This window comes from Annulohypoxylon maeteangense (genome assembly GCF_022496945.1).
Source record: "Annulohypoxylon maeteangense strain CBS 123835 unplaced genomic scaffold GGS22scaffold_1, whole genome shotgun sequence".
Classification (NCBI taxonomy): Eukaryota; Fungi; Ascomycota; class Sordariomycetes; order Xylariales; family Hypoxylaceae; genus Annulohypoxylon; species Annulohypoxylon maeteangense.
The window spans coordinates 2,795,533-2,821,852 of NW_025953248.1; the positions used below are offsets into that span (position 1 = coordinate 2,795,533).

The following is a 26,320-nucleotide window of genomic DNA, read 5'->3' on the forward strand; positions in this document are numbered from 1 at the left end:
GAATCTACACTTCTGAGCTGTATCCGAGACACATAACCACCAATATCAACCATACGGCATCGAGCTAAAACCCAACCGATACTCCAAACTACCCATCCTATTGCGCCATTGACCACCCTCCCAACCCGACCTACTCAGATGAATACGGGAGGCTTATGCGGATCATAGGTTGTGTTCACTTGCGATCCGTACGCCGTACTCGCAAATGGATCGTAAGCGGCGCTCGGGTTTCTGCTATGGCGGTTGTACTTCTTCTGCACAGGCCCTGTAGCGAGATCGCTAGGGTAGTCATGTGAGAAGTCATCTTCCACAGTCGCGATGAGGCCCCGTCTGTCGTCTTCGGGGGAAGCGCCGCGGTGGAGAACGGGCTTCTGTTTCTCGACTTCCATGTATTTGTGGCGGTTCCAGGTGGTTACTCTTCTCATTAGGCCGGAATTCGGTACTAGGTCCTCCGGAAACCCGTTCTTGTCTTCGAAACTACCTTGTTGTTGTCGTTGAGAACGCGAAGCTTTCAACTGGAGGGACATCAGGACAAGTGCGACCACGACTGCAAACGCGGCTCCGAATCCAAGTCCTATCATCCTAGGGCTGGTCTCAGTGTGAACCCCAGAATCCCCGAGCGCGTCGTTGAATGTGGATTTCAGCTTGTTCGAGCTTGTAGCGGTCACAATAGACGATGCAAGGAGGAAGATAAACGCCAAGCCCGAGGTCAATAGGCCGAATATGACTGCGCTGGGGAGGAAACACGATGCGATGATAGAGAGACATGTCAAGGCCGTAAAGAGAGCACCGACGATGTATCCAGCGCCAAGAAACGTTGAGGTTTTCCCGTATGACTGAAGCTCGTCGGAATACGCCGAGGAGAAGGTTGATACGCCTTCTAAGCGAAGATCTGAGCTAGGGTCGAATTTAAACCCGATTTTAGGCGTCTCGCATGTAGTCGATCCGTCATCTTCAGAACATGCCGTTAAGAGGTTAAGGCTGTAGCTAGGTGCAAGACCTAATGATTTGGCATCTGTGTCTGATCCAATCCAGTCTTGACCTCCTATCGACGACAAGTCTTTCAGGAGCGATGATGTGCCTAGTCTTGATGGGACGTTAAGGTCTTCTGTATTGATCTAGGCCAGTTAGCACGAGCTTAAGTCCCGTAAACGATCAATTTACCGTTAAGTATTCCGCCAATACATGTCCACCCACTCCGGAAAGGACCACGATCAGGGTGAGAAGAAGAGATATGAGAGAGAAGAAAAGCGCGATGGCTCCATAGGCATTAGAGGGTTTTCGTTTCAACATGGCGTTGAGTCTTGGCTTGCAAGTATGGTAGGTATGAAAAAATTCGGGCAGAGTTCGGTGCTCTGAGGGAAAGACAACGGATATATCATGTAAGTCGCCGTAAGCGAACTTCTCACATACTAATATTGTCGACATAATAAAGGGTTACCAACCAGTTGGTTGGGCTCTATAAGAATCTGATAGCATCAAATGCTTATAGCTATCAACAGGGGTTACCATTGGCCACATCGCTACGATGCCATGCACAGATCTATTTTCCAACCGGAAAGGTTACTTCCAGGCGGGTTGGGGTAGCTGGACCAATGCCACGAGCGGCTAAGCGCTTATTGCGCTGCTGCGCCGTGACATTCTAGAATTCCGGATGCCCTGAATCGACCCCTGTCATCAACCTCTTACTGAGCTCAGTTCGTCACAACATCACCACAGTCAACTTAAGTCTTAGATCGGGATTTGCTATCTATTCTAACATCATCCCTCACTCGCTATCGAAGGTGAGACCTTGCTGGCGCCACTATGGAAACAATCAGTTCCGAGCAGTCTGACTTGGCCAAAAGGCCAAAAGAGTGGCGCAGCCAACCGGATGCATCGTAGCCGACTGCAAGAACGCCACGCTCCCCGCGCTTCAGCAATACAATCGCGAAATATAGGGCACCCTCTGGATATCCCGTGCCCGCGCCGAGTGGCTGTTCCAACGGTCCAACGCTTTCCGACGGGTAGGCCCCGGCCATGTGCTGGCACTCGACCGTCGGGCAGAACCTGGAGACTGGAGTAGCAACCCAAAGACCATGCACAGCTAGCTGGCTGATCTCATTTTTAGAGATTGGGCCTTTCCAGAAATAGATCGCGATAGCTTTGTCCAATCAACTTACACTGTTTACGAGCCGGGTTATACAATTTAGGATTCTTGTTATGTCGACGAACATAGTAGAATCGCTGTGCTTAGATTGGTGTAATATGCAGCGGCTTCATTTTTACCATTATGTCGGGATCTTTTATAAGACAGCCTTCTCACGCTCTTGTTGAGATCCCTTGTACATCCTTAATCCAGCATCTTCACTCCTAACATATTATCTTCTATCCCGCCAAGAAGATGTTGTCATTTCCTAGTATATCATTTGGCCTAACAGCCCTTGCTGCTGTTGTCAATGCAGCACATTACGATGTCACAGTTGGTAAAGGAGGACAACTAAAATTCGACCCAGAGACATTAACAGCACAAGCTGGAGATACAGTTACCTACAAGTTCTTCGCCAAGGTAAGTTTACATCACTTGTCACTTAATAACCCTAAACACTTAGCTAACGCAAGACATTAGAATCATGCCGTTGCGCAATCTGCCTTCGCTACCCCATGCCAGTTACAAGATAAAGGCATATTCTCCGGCTTTACTCCCAACAGCTCTCCTGACGTAGAGGCTCCGACAACCTTCACTATCACCGTCAACGATACAAAGCCGTTATGGTTCTACTGGTGAGCTTCCTACTCATCAATACACACAGATACCAGTTATTAACCATCTTTTCCAGCCCCCAGACAAACGGAAACCACTGTCAAAACGGAATGGTGCACTCCATCAACGCGTAAGTCAAGTCCACACAGACACATCTTCCAACTACCATACTAACACCCACCAGACCAGCCTCAGGCAACACATTCGACGCCTACAAAGCCAACGCCCTGAAAGCCGCCACCCCAAGCACTCCCCCAGCAGGAACCCTCCCCGTCGGCGGTCTACGAAAACTGCATATTGACGTCGGCTTCAACGGGAACCTAGTATTCAACCCGAACAACGTAACCGAGCTAGTCGGCACAGTCTTCGAATTCAGCTACAACCCTCAAGTAAGCCCCACCCCCTCCCTTCTCCCCTCCTGTCCACTACATCATCTAACCCCCAACAGAACCACTCCATAGTCCAATCCTCCTTCGACAAGCCCTGCCAACCCCTCACCAACGGCTTCGCCGCGCCCTTCGTCCCAACAATGCAAACGCCCTCAGGCGTGACCTTCGAAGTGACAGTCGAAGACAGCAACCCGATCTGGTTCTACTGCGCCCAGACCGCGAAAACGCACTGTCAAGCCGGCATGGTCGGAAGCATCAACGCGGCCACGACAGGGGACAAGACATTCGCCGCGTTCGCGGCACTGGCAGCGAAGGCGCCGCCGAGCACGATCCCGCCGAACACGCCGCTGCTCGGGACGCTGAAGGTGAATGGCACGATAATCGCTAATGTAAATGGAAACGTGCTTAACACCACTACGCTGGATCCCTCGCTTGTCGGCACCGTGCCGCCTCCGGGCGCTAGCTACGCGCCGTATATCGGGGGCATGGCGGGCGGTGATCAGCCCGCGGACTACCAGTGGGCGCCTACGATCAGCGACGAGGCGGTCGAGCTGCTACAGGCGCTGGAATACATCAGCAACGCGCTGGTATCCTTCCTGTTCTCGGGGTATGTGCGACTAGCCGAGGGCGCGTGGACAGGCGCATACCCGACCTCTATAACGCAGACGCTCGGGTCTCTCACAGCGCAAGCCCTAATTCATCGGAAGACGTACTCGGACTCTCTGCAGCACTACAGCAAGCCGACCGTCCCGCTATGCCAGTACAACGTGACCTCCAGCTCCGTCGATACCTGGCTCCAAGACGTCCAAACCATCCTCACACTCTCCATCGGCGCCAAGATCGACGTGATGTCGCTAGCCGCCACGAACGACAGCTGGATGATCCCAGCACTAGCCACAGAGCTCGGGGCACAGGCGCGCATGTCTGCCGTGCTGAACATGATGCAGAGCCACTACGCATCCACGGCGCCGCGCGAGGCGCTGATGCCGTACCAGTTAGCGTACTCGTACATCGCGAACAAGTACGCTTCGAACTGTGGCGACGGCGCCAAGTCCTTCGGCAAGGTATTCCCCGCGCTCTCCGTGGCGAATAAGACTGTTGAGCCGAGTAGTGGTCGTCTGTTGACCATTAAGGTTGAGATCCCGAGCGGAAGCACTGGTGATCATTGGGTAGCGTGGATTGGACCGTGGGGTGGTCTACAGTACACGTCTGTTGCTGCTGATGGAACGACTACCGTCCCCTCGAATTTGTCCGGCCACGTGTGGGCTGTGTTGACGACGGCTAAGGATCTTAAGGCTCATGATATCGAGACGAAGGCCGTTGCTGGACCGGAGATGATATGGACCACGCAGCAGTGGGGGTCTTAATCGTGGTTGAATGGTGCTTCTTGGTAATGGGTATATAGATTTTGGTAATTTGGTTGTACATATTGTCTTTGGCGGCGTATCTGCATAGCATTAGAGGGGCATGGGTAGTACTCACTTTGTTTTTGATAATTTGGATGGATCTTTTATTATGTTCATAAATACATTTAAACATTAGCATGCCAGTGTAGGCAGTTAGCATCATAGGATATTAATCGTCTTGAAACATTAATCGTCAAAAAAAGCCCACATCACCATTAGTAATCTTCCCCAGACCATTACCATCCCCATTATATCGTCTCCAATAAAATATTCGCGCCTAAGTAGAGCCCGAAAACTTCACATCTCCCTATTAATTAGGTAGGACCCGGTGGATGTGATCCAGAAGTCGGATCAGGTGCGTATAGATAGTGGTGTCCATCATACGAATCCCGCCAAGCCTCGTCGACGCCGGTGTTCCCCTCGGACGTGGCTCCCATATCTCTGGGGCCAGAATCAAGCATCGGATAACACCAGACCATTCTAATTCCATCCGGCTCCGTGAACAGCACTGACACGCCGGAAAATATGCCGTGCTGGCAGTACACCACTCTATGCTCGCCAGGAGGTCCAATCCCAGGGTCTCCTGATTGGCCCGGCCATTCGCCTGACGAGGTGGGGTTTAGGGGGAACAAATAGAGAGTGCCATCGGTGCGCCCTAGATCCACAACTCGGGCGCGGTACGCTTCTAGTGTGATGCTGTGTGGATACTCTATGCCGCTCCAGCGCGGCCGTTTTTCGCTCGAGTGCTGTGTGAACCACACGCCACGATTGAAGGCTTCCCACACTGCCATGGAGTCGAAGACCGTGAAGAGGACTCGCGGGTTTGGACACACGTACCGCTGTTATGATGAATCATACTAGTTAGAAGTAGACATTTTCAATAGGGAGCTTGGTGTAGAAGATACGTACGGCAGCGATACGGTTCGCGGGGTGATCATGATTCCATTTGTCGATTTCATTTCGTTTCTCCAATCCTCGAGAAGAGAGATTCATAGCTCGACTAAGAGCTTCGGCATAGGAGCCCTCCGGGACAGCGGTTGCATTGGTGAAATTTAGCCCAGGTAAGATATAGGAGAAGAGAAAGGCAAAGACAATGTATAGTCTCATTTTGGTAATCCTCTGATGGCCGGATTCCAACACAAGGATAATTTTCTATATATGAGAAGTCCAGAGAAATTACACCACCCTAGACGCAAAGAATGCGTCCGGATTGGAAATATTGAAGGGAAAAGAAAAGAAAACGAGGTATTATGAGTTAGTTATTAATAAATCCCAGGGCTAGGGGACGGAAGGCACCTCTTTATCCAAGGAACATAAAGGGGAAGTGCTATCGAGTCGCCGTACCACCCTATATATACCAACCTTATATATACCAAGTTTCATCTTAGTAGGTAATTAGTTTATTTCTTAGCTTCTTATCCTACACGCGGTTAGCTCTTGCTTGGACCAGTTGATCATCGGTTTAATCGACAACAATAACATCGTGGTCCCCCTCCTCTTCCTCATCCTCTACTGTAATAACATCACCGGCTCTATTCCCTCGCGAGGGCACCGGCTTCGCCAGAACCACCGTCTCAATAAGAGCTGGGCTCATATCCTCCGGCCCCATCGGGAGGGCATCAACGTCGATTTCCATATTTAGCAAAGTTTTGATAATGACTTCGCTTCCGGCTTTGCTCATCACCTCGTTAGCCTCCTTGCAGAATTCCGAGCAGACGCACTCCGGACAGCCCGTCTGGCAATGGCAGTGCTGGACTCTTTCCAGCGCTTGGACAAGGAGTAGGTCGATGAACTCGAACGCCTTCGTGCTAATACCTGATCCATTCGCCCCGCCCTTCGCATCGTAGAATGTCAGCCTAGCAGGTCTCTTTCTCGAAGTTTCTTTTCGCGCGAACTCCTTCAGCCCAGATTTACACTCCGTCCGAACGTCGTCGGGTAAGCTTATGACGAAGTTGGGCATCATACTAATAATCGCATGTTCGGCGGCGTGTATGGCACCGGCCACGTGGAGACGACGGTCGACGAGAATCTCGAGGGCCTGCTTCGGAACATCGAGCCACATACCCTTACTATGACGAATTATCGGGGGATTATCGACCTGAACGGCATCGAGGATGCGACGTTTCCTGTCGACTTTGAAATAGCCGAACACGTTCTGGGTAATACGGATCGAGCCGTGGAACGCGCGTGAGAGAGAACCTGGGATTTTACGAATAGCTTCTGTTTCCACTGGATCTACGTCGGTGAAGTCTCGTTGTTGCGTCGTCCATTCCACCGTAACCTTCTCAACCTTCGCGATTTTCCTCTCAGGTTGGAAGTCGCGCACTAAATACGAATTGCCCTGATGTAAAAAGATAGCGCCATCATAAATAGTGAAAAACGCTCTCGACGCCTCTAATTCTTCAAGGACAATGTTTTTTCCGTGGGATATATCAACAATTGCGAAATGGTCGTCTTCCGTATCTCTAATGGCCACGAATTTGGATGGCATGGGTCTGAACCTATCGTGACAATGGTAATACCCCATGTCATCCTTAATTAGGCGTTCTTCCGCAATCTTTGACAGGTCATTGCCAAAATAAATAGCATCCTCAACAGGCTTGATTGGCATTTCGTATGCCGCGCACTGAATGTGACCTTCCAGAGCCAGCATGTTATTCAAGTCGACCTGAAGCTCGCAATTAGGCTTGGTAAAGAGCTCGTCCGGGTTTTGCATATAATGCTGATCGGTCGGAAAGCAATCTCCAACAAGCACGGATAGCGAGTCTTTATTCCTTCTGCCAGCTCTCCCACTCTGCTGCCTCAGATTCGCAATGGTATACGGAAATCCCAATGTGATAACGCAGTCCAAGGTGCCAATATCAACACCTAGTTCTAGAGCGGTAGTCGCAATAATACCCATAAGCTTGCCCTCGAACATTTCGCTCTCAATCCTTCGACGATCTTGCGCCGTGTATCCACCTCGATATCCCATTACACGGGCCATGCATTCTGGACGACCTAATGATTCCAATTCGGATCTGGCAGCCGTCACAAGCTCTTCGCACTGTTTCCTTATACGACAGAACGATATCACACGAACGCCGCGGAGAATTAGTTGGCAAAATAATCGAGCGCATTCAGCTATGGCATTTCCGCGGCCGCTTGTCGGGTCACTAGGATCCTTATAAGGTGTGTTCCAACACAAGAACTCCTTTCGACCGGACGGAGATCCATCAAAATCGACCAAATGCACATCATCGATTCCAAAAATTGTCTTGAAGTGCTCCTGTGGGTTTGCCACCGTGGCAGAGCATGATATAAATCTGATTTTTCGGTTTCCAACGGCAGCACATATACGTCGAAGCCGTCTCATAATAAATGCGACATGGGATCCCATCAAACCGTTATAATAGTGTAGTTCGTCAACTAGTCAAGTATCAATTAGTAAATGAGTATATCGAGAAAGAAGTCCACATACCGACAACATAGCGCAAGTTCTGAAGAAAACTCCGCCACCTATCTTCCTGCGGGAGAATCGTAAGATGAAGCATGTCAGGATTTGTGAATATGACACGAGCCTCGTCGCGGATCTGATTTCTATCGTGCATGGGAGTATCGCCATCAAAGGTCTCAACGAGAACATTTTCTAGTCCCGTGAAATATGCCAGCATATCCTTCAAGCTCTTCTTTTGGTCTTGAGCTAGCGCCTTGGTAGGGAAAATGTAGATCGCTCGAGTATGAGGGTCCTGTTCTAGCGCGTGTAGGACAGGTAATTGATAAATCAGAGATTTTCCAGAGCTCGTAGAGGTTGAAACGACGACATGGTGACCGGCTTGGAGATTATTGATTGCTTCGGTTTGGTGGGCGTAAAATTGAGTGATTCCTTTTGCATTATATAGCGCATTCACCATGTCCTGGCTTAATAGAAAATCGAGCTCGCCGAAAACAGGTTCTTGCGCCTCGAATACGCGATGCCCGTCTGGTACTATCTGATTTGTATACCATGAGCTACCTTTGAGTTCCTGGATGATTTCGGGAATGCTCTTTCTCTCCTCTGGTATTGATTTAGGTATAGTACTCGGTTCAGGTTTAGGAGTAGTAGATTCGGATTGAGAAGGGATTGGGATGTATGATACCGCTTCTTGGCGAAGTATTATTTCGGGGTCTAAGTTTTCATCTACACAGCGGTTTATAAAGGAACTCACCGCATTCGTGAATTTCTGGTTACGCTTTTCAATCAAAGTTGTCAGTTGCTTCTGGCTGTAAACAGGCATCTTCAGCTCCTCATCTCGAAGTCGCCTATTGGGATTACTGAGCTCTCCAGTTTTCTTGTTCTGGACTTGTCTTTTAAGATCACCGTCGACAAACTCAAAGTATAAAACTTCGCTACCGCCAGGAGGGAAGTCATCGGGATGATGGCTACCGAGTTTATCCAAACCAGTATAACCACCGACGGAGGCGTCAGGAGCGGGGCCTTGGACAGTAATGTCCTTTGATCTGCCAGACTTAAACGTCGAATCTCTTTCAGCTCCCTTGATGTCTGTCTGCAACTGAAGTTCATCCACGTAGCTAAAGTTTATACCATCTGGTCGTAACGCTACGATGGCAGCGATGTCCTCGATCGTTAACTCGCGCTTCGTATTTGACTCGACTGCAGAGCGGATCGTATCGAATGTCGTCGCCAGATGCTTCCGTGTAGAGCAGAATGTAAAAACCAGATTTAGGGCCCGATGGGTCTTATCTAAATCCTTGAACGCCTGTGGCCATTCAATAAGACACTCAACCTCCAGATTCTTTCTTTTCTGGCGCTGGGATGCCACATGATTCCCTGGTTTTACAGATTTCAAGCCGTCTGAACCCCCTTCTAACCCTTCCGGGAGATCACCGCCTTCAGCATCTTCAGTACTTTCGGCGTTCTGCCTCTTTCTCTTTCTCTTAACGATCTTATTTGAAACTGTAACAGCTTTAAGAGTAGACATCTCACTTATAGTCGAGATGCATCAGTGCGAGGGCATTTGGACGGAAAGTGCCCTCGCTGTTAATAAAAGACAATGGAGTTTGAATAGAGGTCGCCACGTAGATTCGTTTACGCTTCTAGTGGCGCGCGAGATCTAGACGAAGGCACGTGACTAGTTGATCTGGCGCTCATTGATTACATAATGATCCCTATTGTGGGTTTGGTATTTTTTTTGTCCCAGGCTCTGAATTGCGTACAGGTAATCGACTACAATTTAGAAATCTTTATAACGCTACATAGATTATGTCTCTTTAGCGTGGATTATTAAATGGATCATTAAGTTCATTCACGGATTACATTGCAATGTCAAGATAGTTTGGGAGGGGGAATGTGTACATTGGTTAGGTGCCTGCCAGTAACAGAAACACCTGGTGGCCACGAGCGAGTCCTCAAAAGACAAGAGGTGCTAACTAGAGACCGAGAACTATTAGAAATGAACAATCATGGCAATTTATGCTTATGATTCAGTTTAGGCACTTTATGCCATAAACTGTGTTCGGGGTAAGGTAGAGGGGAAATAGTTCTCGGTGTCCGGGCTACAATGACCTCCCCTCTCAACATGAAATATCCTTTAGCAAATATCCATTGCTACCATCCGCCAATGCCTCCCGCAAATGACCAACGCTACCCGTAGAAATCAAGCCAATGCCTTCCCTGAAAATGCTCAATGCCAAGACCCCCAACCGTTCATCATACATTAAATGTTGCTTAAAGAAAAAGCATCCATCTCGGGTTGCTCCTTCAATGCCATGAGCTTCCTCTTCTTAGCCCGAGTCATAGGACCCTTCGACTCTAACTCCATAGCCTTGCGCTTAATCGGAGACTCTGTCAAAGCTCTCTTCTCTGGACTTGAATCGCGAACAGATTCTTTCACAGTCTCAGTCTCAGAGGTGTGAATAGAGTGAGAGCCAGAATCAGGATGGGCGGATTCTTGTTGCTCAGATCCAGAAGTCGTGTGAACCTCACTGTTGGACGCGTGGTCGAGCGATCCGTCGGACGCGTCGCGGTTCTCGTTGCTGGTGGCCTCAGTACAGGATGCCGCTTCCAGAGCTTCGTAATATTCGTAGTCTGGTAAGTCGTCTAAGGTGTCAACCTTCTCATTGGCCTCAGGTACATTGCTGGGCTTGTCGTCAGGCGTATTTAAAGCATCGCTATGAGCGCTGTCGGAGATGCCATCAGGTGTGTTAGGTGTGTTTGGGATGTTGGTAGAATCGGTTGATTTTTCCGAGAGTGCGTTATTTACCGCATCAACTTCCGTAACGACAGCAACAGGTTCAGTAGCATTCTAGACTGACTGAAGTTCGCGCTGAATCTTTCCGACTTCATTGACAAAGTTCTTAGCATTTGCCGCGTTCATCTAGAGAATAATTAGCATAATGTCACACTTAATAAGGCAGGTGGACGAACCTTGAGCTGGATGCTTACGGCACCGCCATCTTCAAGGGCTGTAAACAGCACACAGGTTGCCTTGATCCCAGATTTCTCTTGGAACTCCATGCCTGGAATGATGGCCGTGTTGAGAATTACTCGATGAGTCGAGTCCTGTCGCATGACTAGACGAACAACATTGGACTGGGCATCCTTGAGACCAGAGGCCTTGAAGCTTCCAGGGACAGGCGTTCCCGTTCCTTTGTCATAGGCGATGGAGCCATCAGGCACGTTGATTTTTAGGTTTCCGGCGCCTCGCTCTTTCCAGGCTGAGTTCGCCTTGTCGAGGTGGAATATCTTCGCGCGAACTTGTAAGATAGCGATTTCACCAGCTTCGCCGTCGTCGATAACCACTATAAGACCAATTAGTATCAAGTCAAATCGTTATAGATGTGTTCTAACTCACCACGCTGGAGCTTGGTTTTCTTTTTATCATCAACAACTGCAGCCTTCTCCTCCGTGGCTTCATGCTCCTCGTCATCATCAGACTCTTCATCGCCAGAGTTGTTGTCCCCTTCATGATTGTCTTCACCGTCACTAACGGGTGCTCCGAATGGCTTGGCCGGCATGTTGCTCTTAAACGACTCGCCGGGTTTGCCGAAGCTAGCTAGGGTGGGGCCCCCAAGTTTGCTGGCGAAAGATCCGCCAAAAGAAGTGCTCCCAAATGTTGTTGTCACTCCTACTCGGCCGAAGGGAGAGGTTGTTCCATTGGTCATGCTATTGCCAAACACTGATGTAGCAGGCTTCGTAGCGGCGGCAGCACCAAACGGAGACTGAGACGAGGGGCTGGCAAAGGAGGACAAAGGCGTCGAACCAGCTTGGAGAAATGGCGATGCCTGCGAAGCGAATCCTGAGATTCCGGAGGTGCTAAAGGCAGAGGCGGATGTCGTGGTCTTTTTCTCCCCAGAATTGGAACCATCATTGGTTACCGCCAGCTTCTCGGCCTGCTCGTCTGTCTTAGAGGTTGGTTTTGATTCGGACGAGACCTGGAAATAATTAGTAGGTGGAATGATTTGGGTGAAGTAGATAGGTTCTTACGGTAGCAGTGTCCGAGCTCACTTTAGACTCGCTCGAGACATCTCGAGGACGCTTCTTCTCAGGTTCCGACCGGTCGGTACGACTCAGAGAACCACTGGTGTAAGAACCGATGGGAGAGATGTCGCCGTTCGCATCTGAAGTCGCATCTCTAGCGTCAACTTCATCGTGCGCACGCTTCTTCTTAGGTGAGGAAATCTGATCTTTAAGGTCGTCGTTCTGTAGTTCGACCGACCGGCGATCGGGCGTTGAGGATTTTGTAGATGCCTTATCACCGCCTGCGGCGACATTAGGCGCGGGGTCTGATTGAGGAGCAGACATGGCGGATAAGTCAGATTTATCGGAAATGACAGTTTGTCTTAATTCCTTGCGTGCAGCTGCAGTATCTGGATCTTCAGGTACGTAATTCTCTGGAGTAGGACTGCGTTTGCTGGTCTCCATTTGATTGACGAGACGCGAAAAGAAGCTGGGTTGTGTGCAAGAAAGTTGGTTGCGTAGTTCTTAGTTTGAGAGAAAGATTGGTTGGTGTAAAAGTTTAGATGTGAACTTTCTCTAGAAAAGAAAAAAAAGTTAAGTAGTGAATTGTGAAGACGGTCAGTCCAGCGGCAGAATTATTGCAGTGGGGCGTCGACAATTAATGGTTGACGGTTGCTAGGGTTGAAGAAAAAGAAACTCGACAGTGCAGGTGGTGAAATATAGCTGGGTCAGTTTCGAGGAAAGCTGAGGCTGCGCGTTGTGACGAGATAGTCTAGTAGATTGTGTCCACTGTACCTAAGTACATGGTACATAGGTACATAAATACAAGGGTACATATGTACATAGGTACAAAGGTACTTTGCTACCTTGACGTTTAAATTGTGGGGTCGGATAAACATTGGTCAAACATTTGATTTGTAGTACGTATTATATAAGCGGGGTGATGGTGGAAATTAAATGGAAATTTCGATCGGTACCCAGGTACATAATATCTGATTGGATTCCCAATGTCCGGTTTCATTTTGCTGTAATGCAAGATGTGAATATTGGCATCTAAACTCGCTAATATTAGAACCACCCTCCGTGCCGCACATTCTGTGCAGATGATTGCCAATGATTATTACAAGATGCCTACATACCTACCTAGTACATAATTGCCACCCAGCAAACTTCAGGTGTTCTTGACTTCAACCCATCCATGAAAGATCTTGTCCCTCTGCTACGCGCAGTTCGCGTTTCTAAAGCGACACGTACCTTGACGTGAGTTGACGCGCCTCAAACACACTGGAGGATAATACTGAAGACATCCATGGATGGTGATAACTACCGGTCTATCGCCTGGGTGCTCTCAAATTATCAGCATACACGTAAATATCTCACTAATCCAAGCTTGTTGAGGTCGGCGATCAGCTTGGCGAGAGTCGGCCTAATATACCTCAAGGACCTAACCAGTATTCGTAAAGAGCACTCACAACCCAAAGGAAAATATGTAGGCAAACACATCAAACTGCCTACGGGTAATAGTTATGTAATATTTACAATCACTCAAGTTCTTCTATCCAACCTTACTCTAAACGTGTTTGCTAAGTAACATGATTTCCTAGGTATATACCTAAGAGCACCCCGTCTAAGCGATGGGTTCTATCTATATATACTCTGAAGATGCAACTCTTATATACTTAGATAGGTATATATAGATAGCAGTTTTTCCTAAAACACGCACCTATCCCCCTAGCTATGGTTGCCAGCCATTTGTGCGTCGGATACCTAGAAGAAGAGCAGATCGTCATCCTTCCAGCCCAAGCCCTTTAATATAGAATGGACGCTCTTCTCGAGCGGCTCAGGTCCGCAAATTAGCACTAAATTCTCACCACCGATATTCGTACAAGGTCCGATTTCCTTTTCGAGTAGCTCCTTGTCCATCCGACCTCTCAAGCCAGTCCACGATGGTTCGGGTTGACTTAGCGTATATATTAGGCGGTATCTATGACCATTCCCAATGGCCATTCTGTCAAGATCTTCCTTACAAAGAATATCCTGCTCAACACGGTTGCCGTCAATAACTAGGCACGAAGTAGGGTCTTTGCTGTCTGTTAACACGGCTCGGAGGACCTGGAATATTGGTGTTATTCCGGATCCGCCACATATCATGACGAAGCGCTTGACTTTTCGTTGTTGGCCCGAGATTGAACACGATCCTCGACCCAAGTACTCGAATTTTCCCACCGGGCCTTTGAAATCGACGAAATGACCGATAGGAATCGAGTCTAATGCTTGGGTCATCTTACCACCCTTCCTTTCAGGTGTGTCATAATAGATCTTGATAAGAACATCCAGCTTCCCTCTATCTGTAACTTCCGAGAGCGGTGTATACGATCGTATGATGGCTTCACGGGTTACAGGATCGCGCAGCCGCATCATCAAGTGTTGCCCAATCGGGAGTCCAGAGGTCTGTGTAGCGTGTTCGAGATCAAAAGTGAAGATTTTGGTGTCATCTGAGATTTTCTTCTTGGCCGATAGAATAGCTTTCGTCCACACTTTCGACTGGAGAAAAGTCGCTCGCGGCGTCGAACTCTTCGTATCTTCGGGTTCTCCATTGGCTAAGGCAGTTCGCGAGGCTTCGTTGAGAGAGCCTATGTGATAATCGACTAACATCGCCTTTGCATTCTCGCTATCTGCTTCCGGGGTTAGTATTGATCCACAATGGCCATTGAAGTTTGAGGCTTACGAATGGTGAGAAATTCTTCGCTAGCATCCTGTCCGGCTGCGCCAAAAATCGAGGCCGCTCCACCAGGATGCCCTTCCAAGAATTTTGTGCCATCGTAAACTTGGCCATTAACTACAAACCATGGCTCGATTTCACCGTCGTGTTTCTTTAATTCGTCGAGGGTGATTGTACGATCAACCTCCTTGTTAATCATGCAGATCTCCTTTGCCGGTTCCTCTTCAACAGCATCCCCTTCTTCGCCAGATAACTTCTCGCCCCAATATCCATTAGAGAGGTTTCCTCCAGCCTTCTTGACGCGTTCCATCCATCCACCAGGTATCAACGCCGCCTGTGTCGGATGCTCAAACCGCAGTGTATGACCCTCCTTGTGAATAACAACCCGGAACCAGGGATTGTTCATCATACCCAAAACACTCCAGTACATATCTCGCGGTTGTACCATCAGAGACTCATCCATTGCTCGTACCATAATGTCGTCCGCTGCCTGCAGTTCCGATATCTTAATATCCAAATCCCAAAAACACCAACAAAAGCAGCTTTCCCTCCAAGATAAGTCCAATCGTCCACCATACAATTCTTCTCCATCGGGTGCGACTCGATACTCGTCTTCGGGGTACGAAATATTGGCGAGCACCCAAGATTTTCCCTTGTCCAGAGTCACTTCGACCCTAGTTATTCTCTTACCCCCACCAGCATAAGCATATCCGCGAACTTGATAACTCTGAACACCTTTAGTCAAGGATAGCGTTTCGTCATGAGCTGGATAGCAAGTAGCACTATTCGTGTTAAGGTCATAGATGGCATAGCGTTCATCTCTCCAGACATCGGGCAAGTCGGCACTCATATCGGGAGTGATCATCGTCGGCAATACTCTGTTGTCGTAAATATGGTACCAGTTGTCACTCGGCGCCGCCGTTACAATCAGCTTCTTCAACCACTTCACACTTCGGCCGCCAATCTGACCCGGCACGATGACTCTTAGGGGCTTCCCGTGGTCAGGAGGCAGCACCTCGCCGTTCATCCTATGAGCAACCATGATTCCACGGTTAGGGTCCATAGCCCAGTTCAACTTGACGCATGTTCCGTAATAACCGTTAGGCAGCTTATCAGCACCTTCGAAGCACACGTACTTTGCTCCTCGCTTCGGTCGAGCCGCTTTCAGCAGATCACCCATTACGACCCCGGTCCATAGCGCTGTCGATAAGCCTGCTGCTCCCCAAGAGAATCCTTTGGTTTTCCTGACGATGTTTTGTTCTTTCCTGCGATTGCCCGCACAGACAAGAGTGACTGGGTACGTTACTTGCTCGAAATTGCTAAGAAGTTGCGCCAGGCTCATTTTGATGGGGTTGTCTACCATGCCTTCTATTGTGAACTCCCAATCCATAATCTCTTGATCTTCTACATTAGGCACTGCTCCATGGTTTCTAACATAGTGTAGATCCTTTGTTGTTAAGAAGCCCTCATCGTAAAGGTCGGTCAACGGTGCCTCGACATTAAAAGGGTGGACGCCCGTGAGGCGAATCAACCGAGGGTCTCTTATAACATGTTTGTCTGGAGTTTTAAGATCTTCCGTCAGCACCTTATTATCAGTCCTACTTCTCGGTGGAAGCCGGTACTTCCGAGAACCTCCAGATTTTGTTTCATCGTTATCGAGTGGAGTCTGGACGTCGAGATGAATACTCGTACTTGATACCCTCCTCGAGCCACTCTCTGTTGCGGGAGGAGTAGGGGGGTACGAATTTAGAGGCGCGGTAGACGACTGCTGGAGACTGATAGGCTGACTGGAAACCTCCATAATATGTGATACAGGAACAGTTGGAGTTGGGACGGATGTATGGATAAGCTGACGTCGACTATGAAGTATATGTAACCATGTATGCCAAGCATTCATATATGATAAAATCCATGCCGTGAATATGAAAGACCTAATAAAGGGGTAATAGGCAAGATCTAACGTAGAAGAGATAAGCAGGTAGACGAAATGGAAAATGGTGATGTTAGAAGACGAATATAAAAACACGACATGGAATGTCATACCAAGTAATAACGCTCGATCAAAAACCCCATGCGTCCCCATTCCAAGATCTACCTAATGTCCAAAGGAGCGGATGAAAGTACCTGACGATAGGTCCACCGGAAGACTTGTGTTAGTCTCCCAACCATTCTCGTCTCCAACCCACATGTAAGCTGCAAGAGAGAAATCCCGACCTATTGTTACAATGCATTTATATGCAAAGATCCGCCTCATCCTCCAACCGGGTAGAAACCTTGACAACAAATGTATAGTAATGATATCCTCCTGGTATTTATATGGAGCCTATGAATTGCGCGGCATTGCGAGTAGGGAAGCCTCGAAGCAATCTAGTTACAAGCCTGGTACCCGCTATGGCATCGTTGGAAGCCCGGAGATGCAACAGTCAGTTGAGTAAATCCCCGCGGATGTGTCCAGCAAATATTTTCTAACAGGGTATAGGGCTTATCAGAAGCAATTGGCATTTCTTCGCAATGTTGGACAAGACAGCGAACTATGATTGGTGATAAGATTCTTCAGAGTTGGCGGAGATACGAAAATCGCCCAGGACCCGATGAACTAGGCAGTTTAGTCCCTAGCTTTTCATTTCGTGCCCCATTAAAACCGACCGAAGACTTGTATGAAATAGGAGGCTTTAAAAATAAAGCGCAGGATACGATATCCACTATAGTTCAGATACCGAGTTAGGTACTTAAAGTTAAGACACGAGACCGACGAGGTGTTTAGTATCGTTGACGCCATAGTGATAGCAAGAACCAATGGGATCAATAAGACAGGTAGTATCGAGGTAGGATCGAGAACCGAAGACCCGCGTTTCTTAAGATCCAACAAGAAGTTCGAGAGGCTCGGCTGTTACTTGCGTTCGCACGTAAGAAAGCGGAATCATGAAAGCGTTGGTCTCCGCGGAGCTATGCTTGTACAACTTTTAAATGGGCTATTGTGAATAGCTTCATAACTATTCCGGGAGGAATAACAAGCAAGCCGAGTAAGAAGTACATGATTTCTTAAATGCCGGTTTATTTAGTTCTTCAATAATATGTTTGACTACCTTGTAGAATAATGTGTGTATTCCAAGTTAATATGTATTGCTTGGGCATCTACCCAGCAGGTAAACAAGGAGGTAAGCATTGTATGGTAATTCAAAATGCTATCGTGTATTCTCTTTTTTTTCGAAGTAGAGTGGCAGTTGTTTTGGGCCAAGTTGATATAGTTGTTAAAGTATGATGATTTCTTGAAATTCTCGTCAGGTAGGTATTTGAAAAGGAATAAAATAATGGTATCCTTGGCTTGGCCTCAGGATAGATTTGGGTTGGGGCTATGTACCTAGTTGATACTTAAATATGGATGACATAATCACTTACATCCTTCCTGTCTCTTGAAGCTAGTAAACGTCTAATTATAATAAGGATATGATCGAATGGATTAATTAAGATATTCGAGAAGATGTATCTAATCTTAGATATTATGTAGGTATAGTACTTAGTGATTGACGTGCAGACGCATGTACGAACAAGTACCCACCGTAGCAGGGCATGTATGTATCAAATGATAGGCATTGATTTGGGGATCTTTGGGGGATTGTTTAGGGTAACAGACAGCCCTAAATGTGCAACAACGTCACTGTTCAGGTGTTCCTGCGTCCCTGCTTGTGTCACGCTTGTGCACCTAATCAGCTAAAATGAGGAAGTGGCCTTAGCGCATTTTAGGACTCTGTATTCTGTGAGGTTCCATACTATTAGCACTGGGCAGCTGCGAGGCTGAACTTGGATGGCCCACCCCGCTAACTAGTGCCCCGCCAAATTGTCTTGTTCAACTTTAAAGAAGCCAAAAACAGCTTACGATTCCCCGAGATTTTCGCGGAACATAAGGAAAGCGCTGCTTGCCCGTTCTTTCATTGGATGATCTAAAACGACATCATTCACAGATGCGCCTTCATTTGACTGTAGATGTTTGACTTTCTCTTTTTCACATCTGCATGTCTTTCAAACCATCGACAGATCTTATGACAATTACATTACCTACGTAACTCCCACCATCAGAATTCCTCGTCCGTCGTACAACAATCCTCTCGTTCCAACCTTCGATTGCCTACTCGTTGATCTACATTACAATCTCATTGGTCCTTGTATTGCTCTTTTGGCGCAGGGCAGTGTCACTCGAATTACGAATCTACCGATGCCCACCGAGCCCGATACACCGTGTCGCGCCCGCCACTGGGGCCGATTTCTCCCTTAGCAGGGCTATCACGGTTGCGAATGTAGCAATTGAGCCGAGAAGTAATCTTCATATCGCAAGGGTCGCCCGGCATGGACCGCCCACGAAAACGTAAGTTAAGATTCATCAAGCTGACTCCTAAAAACTCTGCTAACATTTAAATTTCAGGCGAGTTGTTGTCGCTCAACCAACGCGCATGGAATGGAGAGCTAGGTATACGACTTTCTCCTATCTCGCCCTATCTCGACCTATCTCAGACTACTAACAAGCAGGTAGACATTTTCCCTGTTGGCTCGTCCCTCGACTCTTCTTTGAAGAAAAACACCGCCTTCATTAAGCGATTGCGAACTACCATCAATTCCGCGACCTTAAACACGTTTCTCCAAGATATACGAACCCTTAGTTTATCCAAATACCTCTCCGAGATAATCTCAGCATGTTACGAAGGATTGAGCAAACTCAAGACCACCGGAGAAATCGACGCAGCCATTGAGATTGTCAGTGCTTTACACCAGCGATTCGGACCCGGAGATTTCACAGAGTATCTAGGATGGCTTCTTGGCAAGGGGATGGCTACGCCGGACAAGAGTCTGTTAAAGACCTTGGCTCCCGAGGTCCGCGAGAAGGAAGAGAAAGAACGTCTCATTCGACAGCGAGCTCTTTTGAGAGTAATAACCGAGCTTTGGCTTGTGGGAGTTCTCCGCACCCTCGACGACGTAAAAGCAGATGACGCGACGCGTGGTGTCAATGGGAAAAATGCCGAACTAAAGATCAAGTCGGTTAACTCTACAAAAGGCGGCGGGGCCGAGCCGTTCCCCCTTGAAGTACTTAAGGATCTCTTGGGCCACGACCGAGAACATGTGAATTTACCCCTTCTGGTCATTTTTGTGAAATCGTTCGGTTGGGATATCCTAGGAGTCAAGGCTGTTGGATCGGAAGGCCGCAAGACTGTTGAAGAAGATGGTGCTACCAAGGCTTCGGGGGAGACTTCTGGACGAATTGATGGACAAGAAGAAACTAATGATTATGATTCCGACGATCCTCCTTTTGCCAGTTCCGAGCTACGCGAGCGATTCAAGAATATTCTCAAACGATATTTTGAGGACGTCAAAGCCCACCTTGAACGAGACCAAAAGAATATTGTCACACAACGCGGTAGGAACTCCGAGGCATATGTCAAGTCCGGAGAAGTCTTTGAGGATAGGCAGGCCAATTTTGAACGGCAGCTGAAAGCTCAGGAACGTCTCGTCGGGAATGCCCAGGTCATAGCGGATGCAATTGGTGCTGAGATGCCGGACCTCAAAGAAACTGAGGATGGATTTTCAAACACTAATGGCGCAATTGGTTTAGTCAAGACCGGGGAGTACCTTCGCGGACAGAGCGAGGGCGCGGGGATTTGGGAAGACGAGGAGGAACGTCGTTTTTACGAAAATCTAGTAGACCTGAAGGGGAAAGTCCCTGGTATGTTGCTCGAGGATGGCAAAAAGAAAAAAACCGACACGGATGAGCAGGTCGGTAGAAGAGCCGACCCTGTCGATGGCATAGAGGGGCCTAGATCTTTGGACGCGAATGACGACCAATCTACCGCCATTGCCAACAAGACAATTGGAGCGCAGGTAGATGTGCTCTTGACTCGGCTTCCTGAGCTTACGCACAAGGATGCAGTCGATCAAGCTGCCATCGACTTCTGCTATCTAAATTCCAAGGCCTCCAGAAACCGACTTATCAAAGCGCTTACCGAGGTTCCAAAGGGTCGTACTGATCTCTTGCCATTCTGGTCTCGCCTGGTAGCTACCCTCGGGCGCTATATGCCAGACATCCCCAAAAGTGTTGTGGACTATCTCGACGCGGAGTTCCGCAGTCTCCAGCGACGCAAGGAGAAGGACTTCCTTGGCCAAGTACGATTAAGCAATATCAGGTACCTTGCAGAGCTCACCAAGTTCGGCATGGTCCCAGAACACGTCCTTTTCCATTCGTTGAAGATTAGCGCAGACGATTTCTCTCGCATGAACATCGAAATTATTTGCAACTTGCTAGAGAATTGCGGGAGATATCTGCTCCGTAATGCTGATACGTCACGCCGCATGGCAACATTCCTGGAAACAATCCAGCGCAAGAAATCAGTACACCATATTGGCCAGCCAGAGCGTATGCTCATCGAGAATGCGGTATACTACGTGGACCCGCCGGAAAGGGCGTCGATCCAGCAGAAGGAGCGGACACCCATCGAGATGTTCATTCGTAGGCTCATCTATATCGACTTGACGAAACGCAACTACACGAAGGTTCTTAAGCAGATCCGCCGACTTCACTGGGAGGAACAGGAGGTAAGTAGCATAACGCCGTTTATGAAATTGGGTGCTGATCTATATAATAGGTAGTAGACATCCTTATTAAGGTGTTTTCAAGACCTGCAAAGGTCAAGTACGGCAGTATCCACATCTTGGCTATATTACTTAGTGCGATCTACCGTTACCATCCAGGCTTCACCGTTACGGTAATCGACAACGTTGTTGAATCCGTTGTCTTTGGGTTGGAGCAAAATGATTTCAAGTTCAACCAGAGGCGTATTGCAGAAGTCAAGTATTTAGGCGAGCTCTATAATTACCGGATGCTAGAGCACCCTGTGATCTTCGACACCATGTACAAGATCATGACGTTTGGTTACGGTGAGTGCTCCAACATATTCGAACATACCTTATCTGCAGCAAACTAATCGTTTTTTAGGTGGCGCACCTATCCCCGGTCGACTGAATCCTTTCGATCTACCAGACGACTATTTCAGGATTCGTCTTGTGGCCACGATTCTTGAGACCTGCGGCATGTTCTTTAACCGAGGCGCCGCAGGGAAGAAGCTCGACTATTTTCTTTCTTTTCTCCAGGTCCGTCCAACTTGAAACGTGCGGAATTAAGGTCATATTAACAAATTCGCAGTATTATATTCATACTAAGCAACCTTTACCAATGGACATTGAATTCATTGTCCAGGACACCTTTTCTCTTACAAGACCGCAGTGGAAATTAGCGACGACTCTGGAGGAGGCCACAAAAGCCTTCCAACTTGCGGTTGCCCAGGACCAGAAAAACGCCGGCTTAGACAAAGCTGCCGATCCAGATGATGGTTCTAGTGGTACCTCCTCTGATGACGATGGTGGTGATGGTGACGGAGACATTGTGCTTCCTGAAGCTGATGGAGACGATGATTCAGAATCTGATGAAGAAGAGGATACTGAAGTATGCACCACCAATTTCTTTTCATACTTTCATTCGGGAGCAATAATTAATCAGCTCTGGATCGGACAGGATGTCGAGAACCAACCACAATCTCCTCGAGATTTCGAGTCGGAGGAAGAATCGATCGTAGTTACCAGAAAGGCTGAAGAAGTCGATCCTGAGGATGAGGCAGATTTTGAACGTGAGTATGCGAAGATGATGGCTGAGAGTTTAGAATCCCGGAAATTCGATCGTAAACCACTCTTCGACGTCCCACTACCCGTTCGACCCAAGACTCGCGATGTCTCTTCAACGGCGGATGCCGATAATGTAAATGGCGAAAGTGCACCTAGCACAATGGCCTTCTCGTTGCTGACAAAGAAAGGCAATCGTCAACAGGTAAGACTACCCAATGAACAGGTGATCTCTGAGCATGGTACTAACGTTGGCAGACACGAACTGTTGCACTTCCATCAGACTCGACCTTTGCGGTTGCTATGAAGACACAGCAACAGGCGGAACGAGAAGAGCAGCAGCGCATCAAAAACCTGGTGCTCAACTATGACCTTCGCGAGAATGAAGATACAGATGGTGATACTCATTTGACCCCGATCCTACCAAACACAAATATTCACAGCTCTGCTTACCTAGGTCACGATAAATCTCCGTATCACCTTAATCGCCCCGATAAGTCCACCAAGGAACGTGGCGGACAACGTGTCCGTAGATTACAACTCAGTGATGTTGATTGGTATGAAAGATCCCAGCAAAATCAGAATAGGGCCAAACAGGATGCCTCCAATCCCGAGGATCAGCCCGCCAACCATGCGTATGATGAGGGTGACGCTACTTCGAACCGAGTGGGCGGAAGTAGTATAAACAAGCGTCTTGTTGTCCCCTCAGATTCTCGATCTCGTCATCCCACACGACGAGGCGGTAGAAAACGCTGAAGCCCGAGATGTTTGAAAACAGACGCTAACCAATGCGACCATCTTCACGAGTTTAGGACTTGACATTCACCTCTCATCGACCGGAATGCACAATACCCCACCTAACTCATTTGAGCATTACAACAAGGAGTTTCGATATCTCCCGACTGCGCACCATGCCACACATAGAAGCTACGATCCTCAACCTTCGGCGCGAGCATAACACATCTCCCGACACGAGGAAGATTGAGACGGAGGTTCGATAATCCCGAGCTATGTTAACCCCATAAACATGGGACCTACCTACCTTAAGGACTCCGTCGACGTTAGTGAAGTAAATACGCCTAAGCTCTCGGGGGCGGAAGACGAGTGAAGGTGGAGATAAGTCAAGGATCCGGGGCCAAGACAGAGTAGAGAAGTGGTAGTTGCTTTGCTGGTTGCCTGGCGGTTCCTGCATGACCCCTTTCGGTATAGGACTCTATACCTGAATTCGTCTAAGAGTTGACTACGGCAAGACGATCTTACAAGCCTATGGACAGACTAACGATCCCTCATTTGCAGACTGTATTTAGGGCACTTTGTGCCTCGTTTAATTCTAATTCGCTCGTTACATTCTAACATATATACTGATCAACATAAGTGATGACATGTTTTATCTTGAGGGGGTAAATATATTCATATGAAACCGCCTCGTCTCAATTATGATGCGAATAACTACCTAAGTAGGTAGGTAGTGTAATAATTGTTCCCCCCTTATTTTGTAGGGTTAGCCCGTATCCTCTTTTAAGTTAATTTTCTCATGTCTAATGCCTTTCTTTTTAGACTCACCTGAAATTGCCGAGCGAGAAATATCGTGAGGCCATTCTAAAACATTACTGGTTCAGCCCCATCTCATACATATATGGAGTTGTACAACATGAAGCCTTCCCCATCTAGTCATTGTGGCGGTTCGTATTGAAAGCCTTGGCGATGCAGCTCTTGCATGCGGAATCAATGGTCTAGAAATAAGAACCACTGAACAACAAAGATGCACTATAGCACGTCATGAGAAGACACCTAGGTCATTATCGATCGCAGTCTTTTTACCTTTACCCGAGATTTAGAATCGGTTTGATGTTGCATAGTCAACTTCTATCTCCTGTAAAATGTTACATATTCCCTTGGCAATGTCCCTCCTTTCTTTTTTGTTGCTACCCAGGTCTTCATTTTGCATTTCGCAATGAGGTATCAAGGTCCTAGGCGAAGATGGCCGAAACTGAGACATTGAGAAGCTCCCGGTCGGAAGGGGGTCCACGCACTCGGGATAGCGCGATCACGAACTTTCTTACGTGGAATTGCTAATAGCTGTACTACGTATGCTTTATTTAATAGCGCTCGCTTGTGAAGGTTATAGATGGGTATAGATAGTAGTTCCATATTGCTTTATGGAAGTAGGTAGTTTCCGTTAGTCACTTATTTGACACTTGACAGGACCGTGCCTTACGGTTGATCCAGCGGGATAGCGGTTAAACCGGTTGATGTCAGCTCGTGGAAACTACATACCTGCCTCGTGCCGCCTACACATACCTAGCAGGATCAAACAACGATGGTCGCAATTAACCATTAAGATTCCGCGATTTTCTCCCCAGAAAATTTTATATTGGCAAGATTTTTTTGTTCGCGACTGCTACCCTCTGCAAATTAATATATTTTTCACTCGTGGAAAGAACATGTTGCAGGCCTTGTTGCAGCTCTGGAGCTTACGTGTGTGTCCATGGATCTTAATGATACCCTATTAGAGATATCTGGGAAACGAAATGCGAAGATTTCGGGAGTGAAGAAAAGGTCCGTCGCATATTGCTCTATCGGAAGTCTCGCCGTGCTCCACGATGCCGAAAGCGAAGTAACGAACGCTAGACTTCCTGTTGCCATCTGCCATCCCAAAGCGCTTAATAAGGTTTTCAGGGAAGCTGTTTGTACTTTTCATTCGTACCTGGCGGGGTGGTGTGGGCAAAGTAACGTGGCAAGCGTAACACTCCACCACCCTTGCAGCAAGACATTGAAATACTTTGGATCTCTCGCTTAGATCCCCCTTTTTAGCGCGCCTCTTTTTCGCCTAAGCTGCTAGACTGAGTTAAAGTCTCTTTTTGAGCCGCCTGTGACGTTTTCACTATGTCCATTTAGCGCCATGATCGACGCCTATTTCCAAATCAATCAAGCATTTAAGCATTTTTACGGTTCCTCCAAGGTCTTTGGTCTAAAATCTAAGGTTAATCTCTCTAGCTAAGTTTCAACTATTGACACATCTGAGTCCAGATGTTCCCATTCAGCTCAACTGTTTGACGACTATCGATCATGTATGTAAATGCAAGTTACCTACATACACACAGCAGGTACATATCGAGACTTACCTAGAGTGGTAAGTATACAATGCACTCTGTGGCTTGATATTTCGGGATTTAGACTACCCGCAGTATCCTTCCCTGTCTGCCTGTACCACGCTCGTATTTGTATTTGATAACATTGGACATCCAATAGGTACCTAGGAACTTTCCTACCTACCTAGTACTTATTTTTCATCTTGTCACCAACATACGACAATATGCCACTGGGTATGTAGGTACATTGGTATGTACCTTGAGTGTCGATCCACCCTAACCCATCGATCGGATAATATAAATGAAAAGAACAAGTCAGCTCGCCTTATAATCTATTAACAGCATCATAAGAAGAAGAAAAGAGGGAACCTGTAGTCATTAATTGTTTGCCAAACGGCCCGGTACCAAGCCATATCGATGGATCGAAGGAGTATTGGCTAAAGTGAACGTGTGCATCTACCTATTCTCTCAACCCAGACAGGCCACGCAGCTAAACTGAATCAACTGATTGGGTACCCATCTATAGGTACATTGAGCAGCTGCAATTAAGTTTGTACTTCAAGCTCGATGTTTTTATAGGTACTACCTACCACCAAGCCCAAGGGCGTTTCTGGAGTTCCATTTAGCCTTCCCCGCCTGAACGTAAGGTTGTGGCGGCTTTGACTGGCGTGTAGCTTCGTAACTTAATGGTCATTCCCGTCCAGTACCCATTTACTTTGTGGATTGAAGTATAGATGAGAACTTACATGTACTAGTTTCCGATACATACAAATAGGTTCGGTACATAAAAGTTCACGGGTGGACATGTGGACATCTATACAAAGTTTGTTCTAATTAAGCCATGCTTTCCCTCAAACTACCCAAACCCTAT

General features: G+C 47.7%; 7 protein-coding genes across 7 annotated transcripts; 2 read left to right on the forward strand and 5 right to left on the reverse strand.

Moving 5' to 3' along the window:
- Positions 1 to 134: 134 nt before the first annotated feature.
- GGS22DRAFT_183651 (uncharacterized protein) lies at positions 135 to 1,293 on the reverse strand (the record flags this gene model as incomplete). Its single annotated transcript, XM_047964111.1, has 2 exons — positions 135 to 1,118; positions 1,165 to 1,293. 2 exons carry the CDS (start codon positions 1,291 to 1,293, stop codon positions 135 to 137), a joined length of 1,113 nt encoding a protein of 370 aa, XP_047824138.1.
- Positions 1,294 to 2,224: 931 nt separating this feature from the next.
- On the forward strand, positions 2,225 to 4,730 carry GGS22DRAFT_11679 (uncharacterized protein). Its single transcript, XM_047958114.1, has 5 exons — positions 2,225 to 2,548; positions 2,609 to 2,763; positions 2,820 to 2,873; positions 2,928 to 3,132; positions 3,192 to 4,730. The coding sequence occupies exons 1-5, from the start codon at positions 2,384 to 2,386 to the stop codon at positions 4,497 to 4,499; spliced, it is 1,887 nt and encodes a 628-aa protein (XP_047824139.1). The 5' UTR covers positions 2,225 to 2,383; the 3' UTR covers positions 4,500 to 4,730.
- A 122-nt stretch (positions 4,731 to 4,852) lies between these two features.
- GGS22DRAFT_183653 (uncharacterized protein) lies at positions 4,853 to 5,645 on the reverse strand (the record flags this gene model as incomplete). Its single annotated transcript, XM_047964112.1, has 2 exons — positions 4,853 to 5,377; positions 5,448 to 5,645. 2 exons carry the CDS (start codon positions 5,643 to 5,645, stop codon positions 4,853 to 4,855), a joined length of 723 nt encoding a protein of 240 aa, XP_047824140.1.
- A 269-nt stretch (positions 5,646 to 5,914) lies between these two features.
- GGS22DRAFT_194436 (P-loop containing nucleoside triphosphate hydrolase protein) lies at positions 5,915 to 9,571 on the reverse strand. Its single transcript, XM_047965504.1, has 2 exons — positions 7,999 to 9,571; positions 5,915 to 7,946 (listed from the first exon to the last, which is right to left on the reverse strand). Exons 1-2 carry the CDS (start codon positions 9,497 to 9,499, stop codon positions 6,001 to 6,003), a joined length of 3,447 nt encoding a protein of 1,148 aa, XP_047824141.1. The 5' UTR covers positions 9,500 to 9,571; the 3' UTR covers positions 5,915 to 6,000.
- Positions 9,572 to 10,627: 1,056 nt separating this feature from the next.
- Positions 10,628 to 12,686, reverse strand: GGS22DRAFT_11719 (uncharacterized protein). The gene is made up of 4 exons (XM_047958126.1): positions 12,004 to 12,686; positions 11,372 to 11,951; positions 10,945 to 11,318; positions 10,628 to 10,894 (listed from the first exon to the last, which is right to left on the reverse strand). Exons 1-4 carry the CDS (start codon positions 12,439 to 12,441, stop codon positions 10,823 to 10,825), a joined length of 1,464 nt encoding a protein of 487 aa, XP_047824142.1. The 5' UTR covers positions 12,442 to 12,686; the 3' UTR covers positions 10,628 to 10,822.
- Positions 12,687 to 13,743: 1,057 nt separating this feature from the next.
- Positions 13,744 to 16,499, reverse strand: GGS22DRAFT_177260 (uncharacterized protein; the record flags this gene model as incomplete). The annotated part of the gene is made up of 2 exons (XM_047963503.1): positions 13,744 to 14,651; positions 14,705 to 16,499. The coding sequence occupies 2 exons, from the start codon at positions 16,497 to 16,499 to the stop codon at positions 13,744 to 13,746; spliced, it is 2,703 nt and encodes a 900-aa protein (XP_047824143.1).
- A 2,063-nt stretch (positions 16,500 to 18,562) lies between these two features.
- Positions 18,563 to 23,723, forward strand: GGS22DRAFT_150543 (ARM repeat-containing protein). Its single transcript, XM_047959321.1, has 10 exons — positions 18,563 to 19,061; positions 19,119 to 19,163; positions 19,227 to 21,277; positions 21,328 to 21,619; positions 21,678 to 21,832; positions 21,885 to 22,184; positions 22,254 to 22,562; positions 22,616 to 22,754; positions 22,815 to 22,914; positions 23,170 to 23,723. Exons 1-10 carry the CDS (start codon positions 19,043 to 19,045, stop codon positions 23,174 to 23,176), a joined length of 3,417 nt encoding a protein of 1,138 aa, XP_047824144.1. The 5' UTR covers positions 18,563 to 19,042; the 3' UTR covers positions 23,177 to 23,723.
- The last annotated feature ends 2,597 nt before the right edge of the window (positions 23,724 to 26,320 follow it).